Source organism: Schistocerca gregaria, chromosome 1, assembly GCF_023897955.1.
Source record: "Schistocerca gregaria isolate iqSchGreg1 chromosome 1, iqSchGreg1.2, whole genome shotgun sequence".
Lineage (NCBI taxonomy): Eukaryota > Metazoa > Arthropoda > Insecta > Orthoptera > Acrididae > Schistocerca > Schistocerca gregaria.
The window spans coordinates 1,159,425,013-1,159,442,064 of record NC_064920.1 but is presented as its reverse complement, the minus strand read 5'-3'; the positions used below and the strand labels follow the sequence as shown (position 1 = coordinate 1,159,442,064).

The window sequence follows — 17,052 nt, the reverse complement described above, 5'->3', positions numbered from 1 at the left end:
CTGCAGCATTTGCTTGAATGTGAGCAGCACAGAGTGCAGTCTGCTGTTGTCCACATACAAACTACCTTTGTTACGGAACGTGAGTTGTGCAAATGATGGAGTGGTCAGAAGAGATTGTTATGATGCTGATAGAAGAATATCAGAGTGCACATAATATTTTGCTTCTGTATTCCCACTTACCTCAGTGGAAGTACAGTATTTTTACACTGAGAATTGGTTTTGTTAACATGTGCTCACTTCTTAGTGTTACAGCAGACACCAATAGCACAATTGGAACGTGTTGGTCGTCAGTTACTGGATGAGCGCTTGCAGCAGCGTCACACTGGTGAGCTGGTTGAAGCCATGTCTCAGTTGGTGGTGTCAGATACGAGACCCCACTGTCGTGGGATGCTTGTGGACTGGTTAGCAGCTGTTGAGCCTGAAGTTATTGGCTCCTGTCCTCAGTTACAGGTAAGAGCACTGTGATCAGTTTTACAGATGGTTATTAGTTTGTGTGAAAGATTATCCTGAAATATGTCAGACTTAGCTACACTTTTGTCTTCATAATTATAACAATTTTGAATCAGTATCAATAAAATGTAAGGTGCATTATGCACTGAATAGGTAGTACCCAACAACTAAGCCTTAGTTTTTGTCAATGATCTAATTGTTTTGGGTGAGACAGAAACAAAGGTATGGACCAAACTGGGTCTTTAGTGTGAGGGAGATGAATCTTTAAATCAGCAAAATGAAGACAGTTGGTCTGATGTTATGTAGGATCTCTCAGACAGCTGATCTTAAAATTGGAGATTAAGAGATGGATGTGGTTGCAAGTTTTAACAGATGGATAGTGTTGTTTCCTACGCAACATCAATTAATTGGAAACAGAACACAGAAAACTTTTAAATTCCACCATGTGGTATATCAGATACTAGGGATAGAGTATTTGCACAAGTTTCTAAGATCGATCTGGACAAATCATACCCCTTATCTATAGTAACATACGAATTATAAGAAGCAATAGTTAACGTACATAAACTAGCCATTCTCGGCAACAGAAATGCCTGTTGAAAACAAAGATGTGTTGCAATAAGGAATGAGGATATTGAAATCAGAATTGGAAAGAATCCTGCTGGAGGCCCTTGAACTGCAATGATGGGTGTTGTATTAGCATATGAAGAAGATAGCTTTCCCACACAACCCTTTGGGCTTCGTTTGCCCAAGATCTCCTGGGTACAAGACAAAGAGAAAGACCTCATGATCACTGGAAGAAGCAGTCACTTGCAGATCTTAAAGCTTGAGATGCTGACTGCATCAGAGAATTGAGCAACAGGACGGGAGGACAGTACTTTGTTAACAGCATAAAATGATAAAATTCTACCATCTTTATATTCAAACCAATAGCATATCAATTTTTTTTCTGCCAATATATGAACTGCAGGTTCTAAGTAAAAAATGTTTCCATTTGCCTTGCTGCAATTACTCATTTTCACTTGAAAAGCTAAGATTTAAGTAGTACCACATAAAAGTGAATACTGATTTCTGAAGGAAGCCAACAATTCCATGTAATCATACTAAAACTATTTTACTTTCTGCCACAATCACTTGTTGATCACCTCAATGTTGAGTGGCCGTGAGCTCCTTTTGTTCTGCCACAAGTGATTTTCACTTGTAATAGAAACTGACAAGTGTAAATTTGTTTTAAGAAAATAATACATGATTTCTAACTTTCTGCTTTTATCTGACACATGTGGAAGTCACGTTTTGAAATGGGAGAAAAAAAAACCCAGAAAAATGGCATTAAAAATACGTGGTGACATAAAGCCTTCATTAAATTATTTGCAAGGGTAGAATCGGATGTGATATTGAATCGGGGAGGGAGGGGGGGGGGGGGGAGGGAACTGAGGAAAGGTTATCGCTCACCTGTAGCTTATTGGCATATTATTAGGTAGCCATACTGCCCGTACCCCTCCATCTCTCTCTCTCTCTCTCTCTCTCTCTCTCTCTCTCTCTCTCTCTCTCTCTCTCTCACTGTGTGTAAATGTCACCTTTTAAGTGTCCCCCCCCCCCCTGGTAGCTGAGTGGTCAGTGCAACGGAATGTTAGACCCTTGGCCTGGGTTCGATTCCTGGCTGGGTTGGAGATTTTCTCCCTCAGGCACTGGGTGTTGTGTTGTTCTTATCATCATCATTTCATCCCCATCAACACGCAAGTCGCCAAAGTGGCGTCAACCCAAAAGACTTGCACCCGACAGGAGGCCCTAGCCACACAGCATTTCCATTACCTTTTAAGTCCTCATTTTACTACTTCTGCTGAAAGCCAGCTCTCTCACTGCCCTGAGAATCTTAGGCCCTCCCTGTTGCTACATCCATTTTCCCTTCAGTTTGAGCAACAACTAGTAAACATTCGATGTTACTGCAGCTGCAAATGGGTGTGTGGGTGTCTTATGTGGTTGTCTGAGGTAATGAGTGTATGAGCTCCAAAGCTTGGTAATGACTCTTTGCTTTTGTGAGTATTGAGCCACCATGCATCCATCATCTAAAAATGAGTGGTTGCATCATCTCATTTTCATTTCTTCTGTTCAGAGAGATGGATTATGTACACAGGACTAGAAAAAAAATTGTAAAAATAGAATTGTTGCCAAGACTCAGTTATTGAATTTTGCTGGGTCAAACAGAAGTGAGGATGAGAAACATGTGCTTGTGCTAAATGAAGGAGACTACTACCCTGAAATAAGTATATTTACTTAAGATTGCTTGTTTTGCTAAACAGTGACATATGTTCATGTGTGGTGTTCGGGAAGGGCTACTCAGGAAACTAGCTTTACAAATTTCAAATTTTGTGCATTTTCATAAAATTTAGTTTTTTTATTGTTGCTTTCATACTTTATTATATGGATGATACGATATTGTCTTTATTATCAGTCACATTTTGTCAATAGTGGGGAATCTTCTAAATCAACATCTGTAATAAATGTGTTGCTGGTTTCTAGATTTTATCAAATAATAATTACAGTAGTCTTCTGAGTGCCAAATGTGAATAAATTTCTGTTCACATATATGTGTTTTATTCAGTAATTGAATCCAGTGCATTAATGATTTTGATATACGGCAGCAGTGTGATAAACATTCTAGTTCATAATATAATATAAACAGATAGATAAAAAATGTACCCACTAAGTGGTGGCAGGGGCATGTGTGCTCCCTCCCCCCCACCCACCCACCCACACACACACACACACACACACACACACACACACACACACACACACACACACTCACATGTAACCTGAAGGAAGATAAATGTATTACTCACTTCCTCTCTTAGTCATTTATGTGGTTACACAATGTTCTTACTATTCATATTTAAATTAATGTGTACTTACAGGGAGAGGTCCTCAGCAGTGGGATTGACGTTTTGGAACTGTCTGTACGATGATGTAGGTTGAGATCCCAGGTATCACATCCTGTCTTGCTCTCATTTTTCTTCGTATCATTCTTTTTCTGATTGAAATCATTGTTCATGTGATTTTAATTAATTTTATGTGTTAATTTTGATTTAATTTCTTTTATTTTATCATCCTGTCTTTTCGCCTGTGTTACTGCTTTCATTATTTTTATTCCCTAATTTGCTTTAATTTCGCTTTACTTGCAATGCCACCTTTTGTTTGAATCTTGATCTGTGATATTTTGTCCATAGTGCAATAGGAATTTAAGCTGTTTTGAATGTCTGTATGATGATTACCATAAAAAAGTATTGTAACAAAAAATACATATTTGACTCCATTAAATAGATTATCGCATCTGTTTTTTTAACCAATAAATTGGCATACTTAAATATTATAACAGGTAACTATACTTATAACACATACACAAAACTTCAGAGTGGATAAAGAATGACACGAAGAAAGAAACAAGAACAAATGAAAAAACTCATACGGTAACTAAAATGATGTGAGAGAAGAACAGAAATAAATAATTATATTTAAACCAATTAAGTGAATAACAATGATGATTAGTGTCATTTTTATAAACATTTAAAAATAAAAAAAAATAAAAAGAAGCACCTGACAGGATTTGAACTCATGACATTTCTGCATGTGAAGGCCTTACCCTATCCATTACTCCACACAAGCAGTCTATAAAACACTGTTTGAGTGTTGTGTAAAATTCTGAATTCTTTTTTTTTGTCGATTACTCGCAAATGAATGCTCACCAGGATGAATGGATGCAGATGGGATCTTAATCTACATCATGGTATACATGGTTTCAAAAAGTCGATCCTACCACTGGGATCTCTCCTTGTTAGTTATGTTTCAGCTGTTGGCTAGTGTAACTGTTCTATACGTTTGTTCATTTAGTGATAAATTGTTTTATTCATTAGAATTTTTGCAAAAGGCGAGTGTTTAAATTTGTCATATCTGCAGATGCAGCTGTTATTTTCAAAGACAGAATGTGGCAATAGTGAAGTGACACAAACTTGCCGCCCATATCTTCTGACACTGCTAGCGCATCGAGCTTCTTGGTCAACTCTGTTCCATTGTGTTCAGAGACTGCTGAATAAGTTTGAAATGAGGTACTTTTTTAGTTTGCTTTTTTCTTACTGTAATAAATGTAAGACTGAATGGATAATATCAGTACTATAACTTAATAACTGTTCATCCTTATGAAGCATTAATTTTATAATCAAAAGCGTTACTTATCAACTTTTATTTTATTTATGTTTGACATATTTTGTATTGTGTGAATTGGATGGAGATATTTTATTAGTGTCTTTCATCCAGCAGTAGGTAATATTTTATTGTATTATTTGCATGAACACGGGTATTCTTCAGTTGGTTTTGCTGCTCTTAGGATAATTTAGCTTAAGTAGTGTGTAAGCTTAGGGACTGATGACCTTCGCAGTTAAGTCCCATAAGATTTCACACACATCTGAACATTTTTTTTTGCTCTTACAGTGGCTGTGTTTACAGATAAAATTGTTGAGTATAAATCTGCTTTACGCAGACAACTGTTTCTTCATGCAAACCCAAACAGGACACAAAGGCACTGAAACGTGTTTGGGTTTAAATAAAAAAGAAGATTGTTTACCTAACAGGCAGACCTTACATCGTGTAATCTGGACGCACACTCTTTTTATATCAATGTTGTTGAGTTGCTAATAGAAGAAAGGGATGTCAAAATCAGTGCCTAAAGAAATGTTGACACAGTACTGTGGTAGCACATTTATTTACATTGTTACTTGATAGAACACAATTGTGCAACAGCAGAATTAAAGTGACACACTTGATTAGTGACAAAGAAAGGCTAATAAATCCTTACATGTATGACGTAATGAAAATGAGAATGAAAGTACAGGGAACTTTGTCAATCAACTGTCCACATCGTGCCATAGACATCAGGGTTCAAGTAGAATATTTGTAAGTTTCACTTGACAGTCATGCGAACAAAGACAACAGGACAACAGCTGTTGGTGTATATCATAAGATGGTGAGGGAATTTACAGCTGATTGTGTCTTTTCTGAGCAAATGCTCTCACTCGATGAACATTCATGTACCTCTTGCTGCCTGTTACTTGTGGCTGTCCTATGACACTGACAGTAGAGGTAGTACTAGTAGGCTAGCCCTGTGTGGACATTTTAATGCCAATTATAACATTTGCTTTTGTGTACAGTAATATATGCTTTGTTTAAACGTATATCTATGATCCCTTTTAATTTACACTGCCTTGTCTTTTTGCAACAGTCTGCAACTGCGTGCAGCTGGTAATGATTTTTTGTATAGTGTGTCCCTAGAAGATACACAACTCAGTTAATTTTATCTTAACACCCATTGCAAAGACTCTGTTTGGTAGCACAAAAGGTCTCTTGTTTCAAAAGGAAAATTTGCTGTAGAAAACCGTTAAATTACAGGGAGACAGGAAGTCTGACCATACTTGCCTTCCAGAAGGTGAAATTCCAGTATTGCTGATACACATATATGAATATATGGAAAATTATCCTAGCTTTTGGAGGCGTTAGTTCTTTCCTAATCCTGTTGTGTCGATGAGGGGATACACAAGTGAAGGGGGAGAGTGCTGGACTCAGTTCTATCTCAAGGATAGTTCACTGGGAGACAATGTACCAGCTTCAGTCCATAGATGAAAAGAGGACAGAGTTAACGTCCTGTCTTCTTGGGGTCAGAATGACCTGCTTCTACCTTCTAATAATCCCCATTGCTCCCTGAGGAATGAGCTAATAGTTCTGGAAGGTAGATAGTTTCATTGTCTCTTTTATGTGTATTGACATTACTGGAGTTTTGCCTCCTGAAGGTAAGTATTGACAAACTATTCTGTCTTATTGTGATTCAGAAAAGTATTTTTGTCCTGCATAAACAAGATAAGCTGTTAAATTTCCCTACAGCTCTTTCCAGTTTTGTAAACTGTCATTTCCTTTGATTTACCAAAGACATAGATTATAAGGATCTTCATATATTTGTGGTTGTCATTATTATTGGACTCAGGGGAATTATTGTTAATGTCAACCTTAAATGCACTCTTGATATTTATTTTTCATAATATCTTATGTTAACACCATTAGGTATCATCCTACAGCTGTTCTGGATTTCATGTGGGCACTCACTTGCAACCCCAAACTTTGGCAAGGACGCGAAAAGTTCACACCAAAGCATTACTCTCAGGAAGATGTTCTCAACCTTACACGAGAACAGGTATGATCTCACTAGAATAATGAAATTTCTACTCTATGTTTATCAGATGTTTACTGTAAACTTTCTTTTAAGTGTGCATACAGATATATTTGATAGTATGACAAAGGAAACCAAGAGATAGAAGGAAATACTACTCAATATTGTGTTTTCCTCTCTCGCAGAATGCATTGTTCAGCCACAAATTGCTTTTAGTGGACCATGTGATAAAATCAAAGTATTATACTCACAGATGGTGTACTGAATGAAACAAGAAAGGCTCTTAAAAGCTACAAAGTGACAGGGCACAGGTTCAGACAAAGTCCACTCTAGAGTCTCTTAGGCATTGTGGTAAAGCCAACACACTTACAATAGAACCTCGCTAATTGTACCTCGAATGGTTCGACTTCCTGCTTAGTCTGACCATCCTACTTCTGGTGTTTTTGTTACAAACAAGGGTTGCTGCTACAGCACTTGTTGATGGCTCATAATCTGCAATATGCATCAGTAGGCAGTTGACCATTGCTAGGTGCAATAGTTCGACCAGTTATAGTATGAAATAACTTGTTTATAAATCAATCAGTAGGTGTTGCTGTGCAAGCATTTCTTTTATAAACTAGTGACAGTGTGTAAAACTAAACATAAACATGTTTCTCTGTCCTTACAACTGGATGTTGAGCTTAGTGACATGAGAGTGGATCAGTACAGCTGACGTTGACTGGACAACAGAAGCAGAATTAATTGATGACCAAATCATTGATGCTGTTGCTCGAACAACTGATGAGAATGAGAAAAGTGATGGCAACAAAGACAATGAATCTACGGCTCGAGTTCCACATACAGATGGACAAAAATTCATTTGATATATCCCTTCAGTATGTTGAACAAAGATCTAAGTCTCCCTCAATAGCCATTTTGTGAATTAAGAAATGGCAGTAAATATGGCAAAGTTAATATTGTGGTCTGCTAAGCGAAAAAACACCACAGAGTTTATTTGTCCTGCTTAAGAACAGAACATTTTTAACTCTGTGATTTCTTATTTTAAATAGTTAAATGCAAATCTGTTGTGTGTCAATATAGTACTGTAATGAGGTATCTAATAAACTCTCACTCACAGTAATAATATCTTGTCTTATGATACTGATGTATTTTAAAGTACAGGCACTACTGTAAATTACTCTTGCTTGTAAGATTTTTTATGTGTACCAATATTTTCTTTTTGGTTTGTTACTGTTTTAACATGCAACAGTATTTCAGGCAGTATTTCCAGTTGAAGATTAAAGTTGTACTGTTCTGTTTTCTAATGTTACAGGTCAGTAAATGGGGCAGGTTTTGCACCTGGGTCTTCCACAGGGGTATGATTCTCATGGCAAGGGGTTGGGATTGGGAGTGGCATAGTGATGGACTAGAATGTTGTCGAGGTTGGGTGAGCAACGGAACACCACTTTAGGAGGGGTGGAAATATCTCGGGTAGGATGTCACTCATTTCAGGGCATGACAATAGGCAATCAAAGCCCTGGCAAAGGATATGGTTAAGTTTTTCCAGTCTTGGGTGGTACTGGGTGACTAAGGGGGCACTCCTTTGTGGCTGTTTTTTTTGTGGTGGTAGGAGAATTGATGTTGTGAGGGGAGATGGCACAGGACACGTGTTGGCAGACTAGGTCTGGGGGATAGTGCCTATCTGTGAAGGCCTCAGTGAGACCCTCAGCATACTGAGCAAGGGAGTTTTTGTCACTGCAGATATGCTGTCCTCGGGTAGCCAAACTATGGCCTCCTCCTCTCTGATAGCTCCATCCACACCTGTGTCCACATTAAACCTGCCAACCACAAACAGTACCTGCATTTTGACAGCTATCATTCCTTTCAAACCCAGGTACGGCATATATGCAGTGACAAATCTTCCTTGCTCTGCTTAAAAGACGCAGACAACATATTTCTACAGACTTATTTTCTTCTCACATAAAGTTTGGAAAAATAATTGGAAATGGGGGAGGGCAGATGGTATGAAGCTGATTGCAGAATGGTTTACTGCCATTGACTTAAATTGTGCATAAGGATCATGAAGTAAGATAAGAGAAATTAGGGTTCATAGGGGTACATATTAACAGTCATTTTTTCCTCAACTCTGTTTGCGCGGGAAACAGGAAAGGATTAACCTACTAGTAATACATGGTACCCTCTGCAATGTACGATGTAAATGTAGATACTATTTATACATTAGTTCAATGTATGGTTTCATTCAAATTGTTGTTTTTTCTTTTTGTGTGTGCACAGTTATTGGTGTTGGTGGAGTATATTGTGGAAGAAGCAGTGATGACATCTGGTGTTGGCGAATATCAAGATAAAATGGAACTGCGATTACCACTGATGTTACAATGCTTGTCTCAGGATGAGGATCGAGCACTTGTTGCTCAACATTTAATTACAGTAGCTGCTGCAAAGAATGGGTTTGTATTAAACAAATATTATTTGAATGTCACATTTAGTTAGCTGTGTTGTGTCATTAGAAGTAAATTGTTTACAGGTTAATGATACAGATATTTTATTGTAAATAATTTAGGAGTGAAGCTAAGAACCCCCCCCCCCCCCACGCACACACACACAAAACCTGTACACCTGACATGTGCCAGCTGAATGTACTGCATTGGTACTGCAGTTCTGCAGCTTGACTGGTGTGAGGGATCATGGAAGCTTAAGGATAGAAAGGAGCAAGGAGTAGAGGAAAGGGTTGAGGAATGGTAGCTGATGGTTGCAGTTCTGCGGCTTGACTGGTGTGAGGGATCATGGCAGGTAAAGTGATTAAGGATAGAAAGGAACAGGGAGTAGAGGAAAGGGTTGAGGAATGGCAGCCGATGGCTGTGAGGGAGGCAGTCGGTGTATGGACTATGAATTGGGGAGGGAGAACCAGCAGCTAAAGTTAAAACTGATCAACTCATACCAGTGTCTTGGTGTAATACATAAAGGAAAATAAAGGAAAGGTAGCCACTCACTCAAAGCTGACTGATGTGTGGTTCATAAAAGCATGCAACAGATAACAGTATTTGTACTAACTTTTGAGTTCTTGGTCATTCTCTAGTCAAAGTACACACACATTCATGCACACTACACAGACACAAGCACACACCCTTGGCCAGAGCAAGACTGACTGTTGATTACCTGTAGCAGTTGGGAGAGAGAGAGATAAAGAGAAAGCACATGCGTGCGCATGCGCCCCCCCCCCCCCCCCCCCCCCGCACGCACAGGTATATTCTGAAACCCACTGAACTCATTATATCTTCTTTGGCAGCCTCTGAGCCACCTGTGGAAAAACCTGCCTCACACTATCTCACTACCCCATCACCACATCATGCATCCTTCCCTTAATCTCTTCACCCTAAAGAGTTGAACACTAGTGTACATATTGTGTTTTGTTGCATGTTCCTGTGTGGAAAACGTCGGCTATAGGTGAGTGGTTGTCTTTCCTTTAATTTATGTAGTATTCCATGCAAAAATTTCCGTTGTTATAAAATACCATGGTGTAACACTTAGTAGAGATGTGAAATGGCATGACCACGTAGGCTCAGTCGCATATAAAGCAGATGGCAGACTTTAGTTGACTGGTGGAATATTAGCAAAATGCAATCAGTCTACAAAGGAGATTGTTTACAAATCACTTGTGTAGCCCATTCTAGAATATTGTGCAAGTGTGTGAGACCTGTACCAAATAGTACTAACAGGGAATTTTGAATGTATATGGAGGTCAGCATGAAGGTCACAACTTTGTTTGAGCCATGGAAGAGTGTACATCTACATCTACATCACTACTCTGCAATTCGCATTTAAGTGCTTGGCAGAGGGTTCATCGAACCACAATCATACTATTTCTCTACTATTCCACTCCCGAACAGCGAGCGGGAAAAATGAACACCTAAACCTTTCTGTTCGAGCTCTGATTTCTCTTATTTTATTTTGATGATCATTCCTACCTATGTAGGTTGGGCTCAACAAAATATTTTCGCATTCGGAAGAGAAAGTTGGTGACTGAAATTTCGTAAAAAGGTCTCGCCGCGACGAAAAATGTCTTTGCTGTAATGACTTCCATCCCAACTCGTGTATCATATCTGCCACACTCTCTCGCCTATAACGTGATAATACAAAACGAGCTGCCCTTTTTTGCACTCTTTCGATGTCTTCCGTCAATCCCACCTGGTAAGGATCCCACACCGCGCAGCAATATTCTAACAGAGGACGAACGAGTGTAGTGTAAGCTGTCTCTTTAGTGGACTTGTTGCATCTTCTAAGTGTCCTGCCAATGAAACGCAACCTTTGGCTCGCCTTCCCGACAATATTATCTATGTGGTCCTTCCAACTGAAGTTGTTTGTAATTTTAACACCCAGGTACTTAGTTGAATTGACAGCCTTGAGAATTGTACTATTTATCGAGTAATCGAATTCCAACGGATTTCTTTTGGAACTCATGTGGATCATCTCACATTTTTCGTTATTTAGCGTCAACTGCCACCTGACACACCATACAGCAATCTTTTCTAAATCGCTTTGCAACTGATACTGGTCTTCGGATGACCTTACTAGACAGTAAATTACAGCATCATCTGCGAACAATCTAAGATAACTGCTCAGATTGTCACCCAGGTCATTTATATAGATCAGGAACAGCAGAGGTCCCAGGACGCTTCCCTGGGGGACACCTGATATCATTTCAGTTTTACTCGATGATTTGCCGTCTATTACTACGAACTGTGACCTTCCTGACAGGAAATCACGAATCCAGTCGCACAACTGAGACAATACCCCATAGGCCCGCAGCTTGATTAGAAGTCGCTTGTGAGAAACGGTGTCAAAAGCTTTCCGGAAATCTAGAAATACGGAATCAACTTGAGATCCCCTGTCGATAGCGACCATTACTTCGTGCGAATAAAGAGCTAGCTGTGTTGCACAAGAGCGATGTTTTCTGAAGCCATGCTGATTACGTGTCAATAGATCATTCCCTTCGAGGTGATTCATAATGTTTGAATACAGTATATGCTCCAAAACCCTACTGCAAACCGACGTCAATGATATAGGTCTGTAGTTAAATGGATTACTCCTACTACCCTTCTTGAACACTGGTGCGACCTGCGCAATTTTCCAATCTGTAGGTACAGATCTATCGGTGAGCAAGCGGTTGTATATGAGTGCTAAGTAGGGAGCTATAGTATCAGCGTAATCTGAAAGGAACCTAATCGGTATACAATCTGGACCTGAAGACTTGCCCGTATCAAGCGATTTGAGTTGCTTCACAACCCCTAAGGTATCTACCTCTAAGAAACTCATGCTAGCAGATGTTCGTGTTTCAAATTCTGGAATATTCCATTCGTCTTCCCTGGTGAAGGAATTTCGGAAAACTGCGTTCAGTAACTCCGCTTTAGCGCCACAGTCGTCGGTAACAGTACCATCGGCACTGCGCAGCGAATTTATTGACTGCGTCTTGCCGCTTGTGTACTTTACATACGACCAGAATTTCTTCGGATTTTCTACCAAATTTCGAGACAATGTTTCGTTGTGGAACCTATTAAAGGCATCTCGCATTGAAGTACGTGCCAAGTTTCGCTCGTCTGTAAATTTTAGCCCATCTTCGGGATTTCGCGTTCTTCTGAACTTCGCTTTTTCCGTTGCCTCTGCAACATCGTTCGGACCTTTTTTGTGTACCACGGGGGATCCGTTCCATCTCTTACCAATTTATGAGGTATGAATCTCTCAATTGCTGTTGCTACTATATCTTTGAATTTGAGCCACATCTCGTCTACATTCGCATAGTCAGTTCGGAAGGAATGGAAATTGTCTTTTAGGAAGGCTTCTAGTGACAATTTATCCGCTTTTTTAAATAAAATTATTTTGCGATTGTTTCTGATGGATTTGGAAGAAACTGTATTGAACCTAGCTACATCGACCTTGTGATCACTAATCCCTGTATCAGTCATGATGCTCTCTATCAGCTCTGGATTGTTTGTGGCTAAGAGGTCAAGTGTGTTTTCGCAACCATTTACAATTCGCGTGGGTTCGTGGACTAACTGCTCGAAATAATTTTCGGAGAAAGCATTTAGGACAATTTCGGAAGACGTTTTCTGCCTACCACCGGTTTTGAACAAGTATTTTTGCCAACATACCAAGGGTAGGTTGAAGTCCCCACCAACTATAACCATATGAGTGGGGTATTTATTTGTTACGAGACTCAAACTTTCTCTGAACTCTTCCGCAACTGTATCATCGGAGTCTGGGGGTCGGTAGAAGGAGCCAATTATTAACTTAATTCGGCTGTTAAGTATAACCTCCACCCATACCAATTCGCACGGAGTATTTACTTCGACGTCACTACAAGATAAACCACTACTGACAGACACAAACACTCCACCACCAATTCTGCCTAATCCATCTTTCCTGAAAACCGTCTGAGACTTCGTAAAAATTTCTGCAGAACTTATTTCAGGCTTTAGCCAGCTTTCTGTACCTATAACGATATCAGCTTCTGTGCTTTCTATTAGCACTTGAAGCTCAGGGACTTTTCCAGCGCAACCACAACAATTTACAACTATAATTCCGACTGTTCCTTGATCCAAGCATGTCCTGTAATTGCCATGCACCCTTTGACATTGCAGCCCACCCTGTACTTTCCCGAGGCCTTCTAACCTAAAAAACTGCCCAGTCCACGCCACACAGCCTCCGCTAGCCGTGTAGCCGCCAGCTGAGTGTAGTGAACTCCTGACCTATTCAGCGGAACCCGAAATCCCACCACCCTATGGTGCAAGTCAAGTAATCTGCAGCCAACACGGGCACAAAACTGTCTGAGCCTCTGATTCAGACCCTCCACCCGGCTCTGCACCAAAGGTCCGCAGTCGGTTCTGTCAACAATGCTGCAGATGGTGAGCTCTGCCTTCATCTCGTAAGCAAGACCGGCAGCCTTCACCAGATCAGATAGCCGCTGGAATCCAGAGAGAATTTCCTCAGATCCAAAGCGACACACGTCATTAGTGCCGACATGTGCCACCACCTGCAGCTGGCTGCACCCTGTGCTCTTCATGACATCCGGAAGGACCCTCTCCACATAAGGAATGACTCCTCCCGGAATGCACACGGAGTGCACACTGGATTTCTTCCCCTCCTTAGCCGCCGTATCCCTAAGGGACACCATTACGCGCCTAACATTGGAGCTCCCAACTACCAGTAAGCCCACCCTCTGCGATTGCCCGGACCTTGAAGGCTGAGAATGATCCTCTGAAACAGGGCAGGCAGCTGCATCTGGCTCAGCCAGAGACAGTGCCTGAAACTGGTTTGTCAGACGCACCGGGGAGGCTTTCTGATCAGCCTCCGGGGACGCCTTTCGCTGCCTGCCATGCCTTGGAACGACCTCCCAATCAACCACAGGCGAGGGCTCAGCCCCACTGCAGGCAGCAACCGGGGCAACCACAGCGGCAGACCGATCTGGGGACAGACGGGACGAGGTTGACATCCCCGTGATACCCAAGTCCGGCTCCCCACAGTGGTGCCCATTGGCAACATCCTCAAGCTGCGCGACCGAAGTCAGCGCCGATTGCAGCCGTGAGCGAAGGGATGCCAAGTCAGCCCTCATCCGAACACAGCAATCGCAGTCCCTGTCCATTCTAATCGATGTTGAACAACAGTTACTGAAACACGAGTCCGTGCCTAGATAACGCAAGCGAAACACGCAAAGAATGTATCAACTAACCTGTACAAATGCCTAACGACTGCGCTACAATCTGCTGAATTTACGATTACAGCAACTAAAACTTGAAATTGCACCTCCTATACGAAACTCACACGCAATTTAAATAAGAATCTACCAAGTAAACACTAAAGCGCGATGCTACAACTGTCAAATACTATAATACGCCCGAAATATGAATTAAACAATGCAAGTACCCAAAAACACGCAAAGAAATTAAGAATTAAACTATGTAACAAATAAGTAAGCTAGGGGTATATGACTTGCTGCTGCAGCTGCTTATCCAAAGGTGGCAGGGAGCACAATGGCTGTGACCAGCCGACACTGGCTGTTCAAAACAAAAACAGAAGACAGACGACTACGCGAATTTACACTATTCAGGTACTAAGGCGCGATGGTACAACCCTCAAATACTATAATACGCCCGAAATATATGAATTAAACAATGCAAGTACCCAAAAACACGCAAAGAAATTAATTAAACTATCTAACAAATAAGTAAGCTAGGGTTATACGACTTGCTGCTGCAGCTGCTTATCTAACGGCGGCAGGGAGTGTAACAGAGATGTTAAAGAAACCAAACTGACAGACACTTGAGAATAGACATGGACTATCCCAAGAAAGTGTATTTACAAAGTTTCAAGAATCAGCTTTAAATTAATACTCTAGGAATATCATTTATTACATTCAACTTACAGTTATAAAAATACATCAAATGAAAGAGCAAGTCAAACAGATTTGTTTGTATACCCGTGCACAAAGGGAAGATTATGGAATGACCAAGAATGAATGATGAGTGAGAGTCTATCACATGTAGTCCCAAGATATCAGTTGGTCCTTGTCGGTTGTAGTTGTTAAAAGTTCTAAAGCCTACAGACTACAGTTTATGTGCCAACTTCGCAAAAGAAATTTTGCTGTGTGAGATGAAGATTTTCTGGATCGTGTTGTCTTCAGTGGTGAATCGACATTTCACCTAAACGGAAATGTGAACACTCATAATGTGTGTTTCTGGAGGTCAGCAGATCATCAAGAGTTGGTACAGTTGCAACGAGACTCCGCTCGACTTTTTCAGTGAAGCAACTGTAACTGGTGTTTCTCATCTTGATGCTCTAGAACTACGACTCTTTCCTCAATTGGAAAAAGCTGAACTGCAGAATTTTATTTGGGAGCAAAATGGTGTGCCATCTCACTGGCATAACTCATCACGTGACTGGTTAAACAATGTTGTGCCCGATTGCTGGATTGGTTGCAAGGCACTGGATGACAGAGCTTGTTTTATATAACATTCATGTTCACACAGGTTCTGACCACATGCCTTTGGGGGTTCATAAAGGATGATGTTTCTATGTCTCCACCACCAGCTGATCTATCCGACTTCAGAAGCAGCCTTGTTGCAACAATTGCTATCTACACAGAGGTCAAGGTTTTGGAAGAACTCGCCTGTCTACTCAATGTGTGACGATGGTGCTGGCATTGAACACTTTTAAGGAAAACTGTTGTAGTTGCTCTTTAAATTGATGTATTATTTATAACTGTAAGTTAAATAATAAATGTTGCAAAGCATTAAAATCCATATATTCACTTTCAAAAGCCCTGTATTACAGCTTACATATTGCTTCTGTAGGGATAGTGAAGACAAGATTAGATTGATTACAGCGGATACAGAGGCATTCGCACAGTCATTCTTCCAACACTCCGTACTTGAATAGAATGAGAAGAGGCGCTAATAACTGATGCAGTATCCTCTGCGACACACTTCAGATTCATTTGCAGAGTATGGGTTTAGATGTAAAAGTAGATTTACAGATAGGAATGCCATATGGACACTGGCACCATTGAGTTTGTAGAGTTCACGATGATGATGGTGTGGAGGAGTGGATTGGAAGTTGATTCTTGTTATAATGAACTAACAAACCCGGCAATATTTCACAATTACTAAATTTGTTTGAAAACTAGAAATATTTCCTAGTTTCCTTCCCCCCCCCCCCCCCTCCGCCCCCCCTGCTCTCTCTCTCTCTCTCTCTCTCTCTCTCTCTCTCTCTCTCTCTCTCTCTGTCGTTGCCCTCTTCCCCTCCTCCCTCCTGTGACCATTCCCCACCCAACCACCCACCCCACCCCCCCCAAAAAAATCCCCTTTTCCCCCCTCCCACTGACCTTGAACCTTGCTTATTGTTATTATAAACAAGGCTTTAATTGTAAAATTAAAATGAATGGATGAAGTTATACAGGGTATGAGAAACATCTTCAGCTGCTGGATCTATAAGGATAGTAGCTCAAATGATAGTATTTCACATAGTTTTAATCTGCAAATGCATAGTATTGCAAAGTTTCAGATGATTCAGATTGCATAGTAGTAGTCTAATCATTAACCAGTATAAGCCATTAATAGAATTTCCCTGTATTCTGTTAAAACCGACTGTGAGGAAGAAGACGAAAAAGCATGTTGTTGTGTATAGAATTTTTGCTTAAAATTATATACAAGGTACAAAAATATATATGGGAGAAACAATTTCTGTAATGGTTTAAATGACCAGTAATCATAGTTAAAACTGACAGTAAGAAAGATAACAAAATCTAACCTTTTCAAAGCTCAGCATTTTCTTTCTGGTAGTCAGTTTGAATGGAGAAGCTGTACATTTTTGTTTAGAAAAACCTAGCCAATGTCTATCCA

The 17,052-nt window shown here is 40.4% G+C and overlaps 1 protein-coding gene across 4 annotated transcripts in view; it reads left to right on the top strand.

Annotated features, from left to right (window-relative positions):
- The window catches only part of LOC126284091 (integrator complex subunit 1), a 292,520-nt gene that overhangs the window by 241,400 nt on the left and 34,068 nt on the right, over positions 1–17,052 (top strand). For all 4 annotated transcript variants that reach the window (XM_049982751.1, XM_049982744.1, XM_049982760.1 and 1 more), the window contains 4 exons: positions 245–450; positions 4,405–4,553; positions 6,556–6,685; positions 8,936–9,108. In XM_049982751.1, the coding sequence (XP_049838708.1) occupies positions 245–450; positions 4,405–4,553; positions 6,556–6,685; positions 8,936–9,108 (658 nt within the window). The remainder of the gene's footprint in view (positions 1–244; positions 451–4,404; positions 4,554–6,555; positions 6,686–8,935; positions 9,109–17,052) is intronic.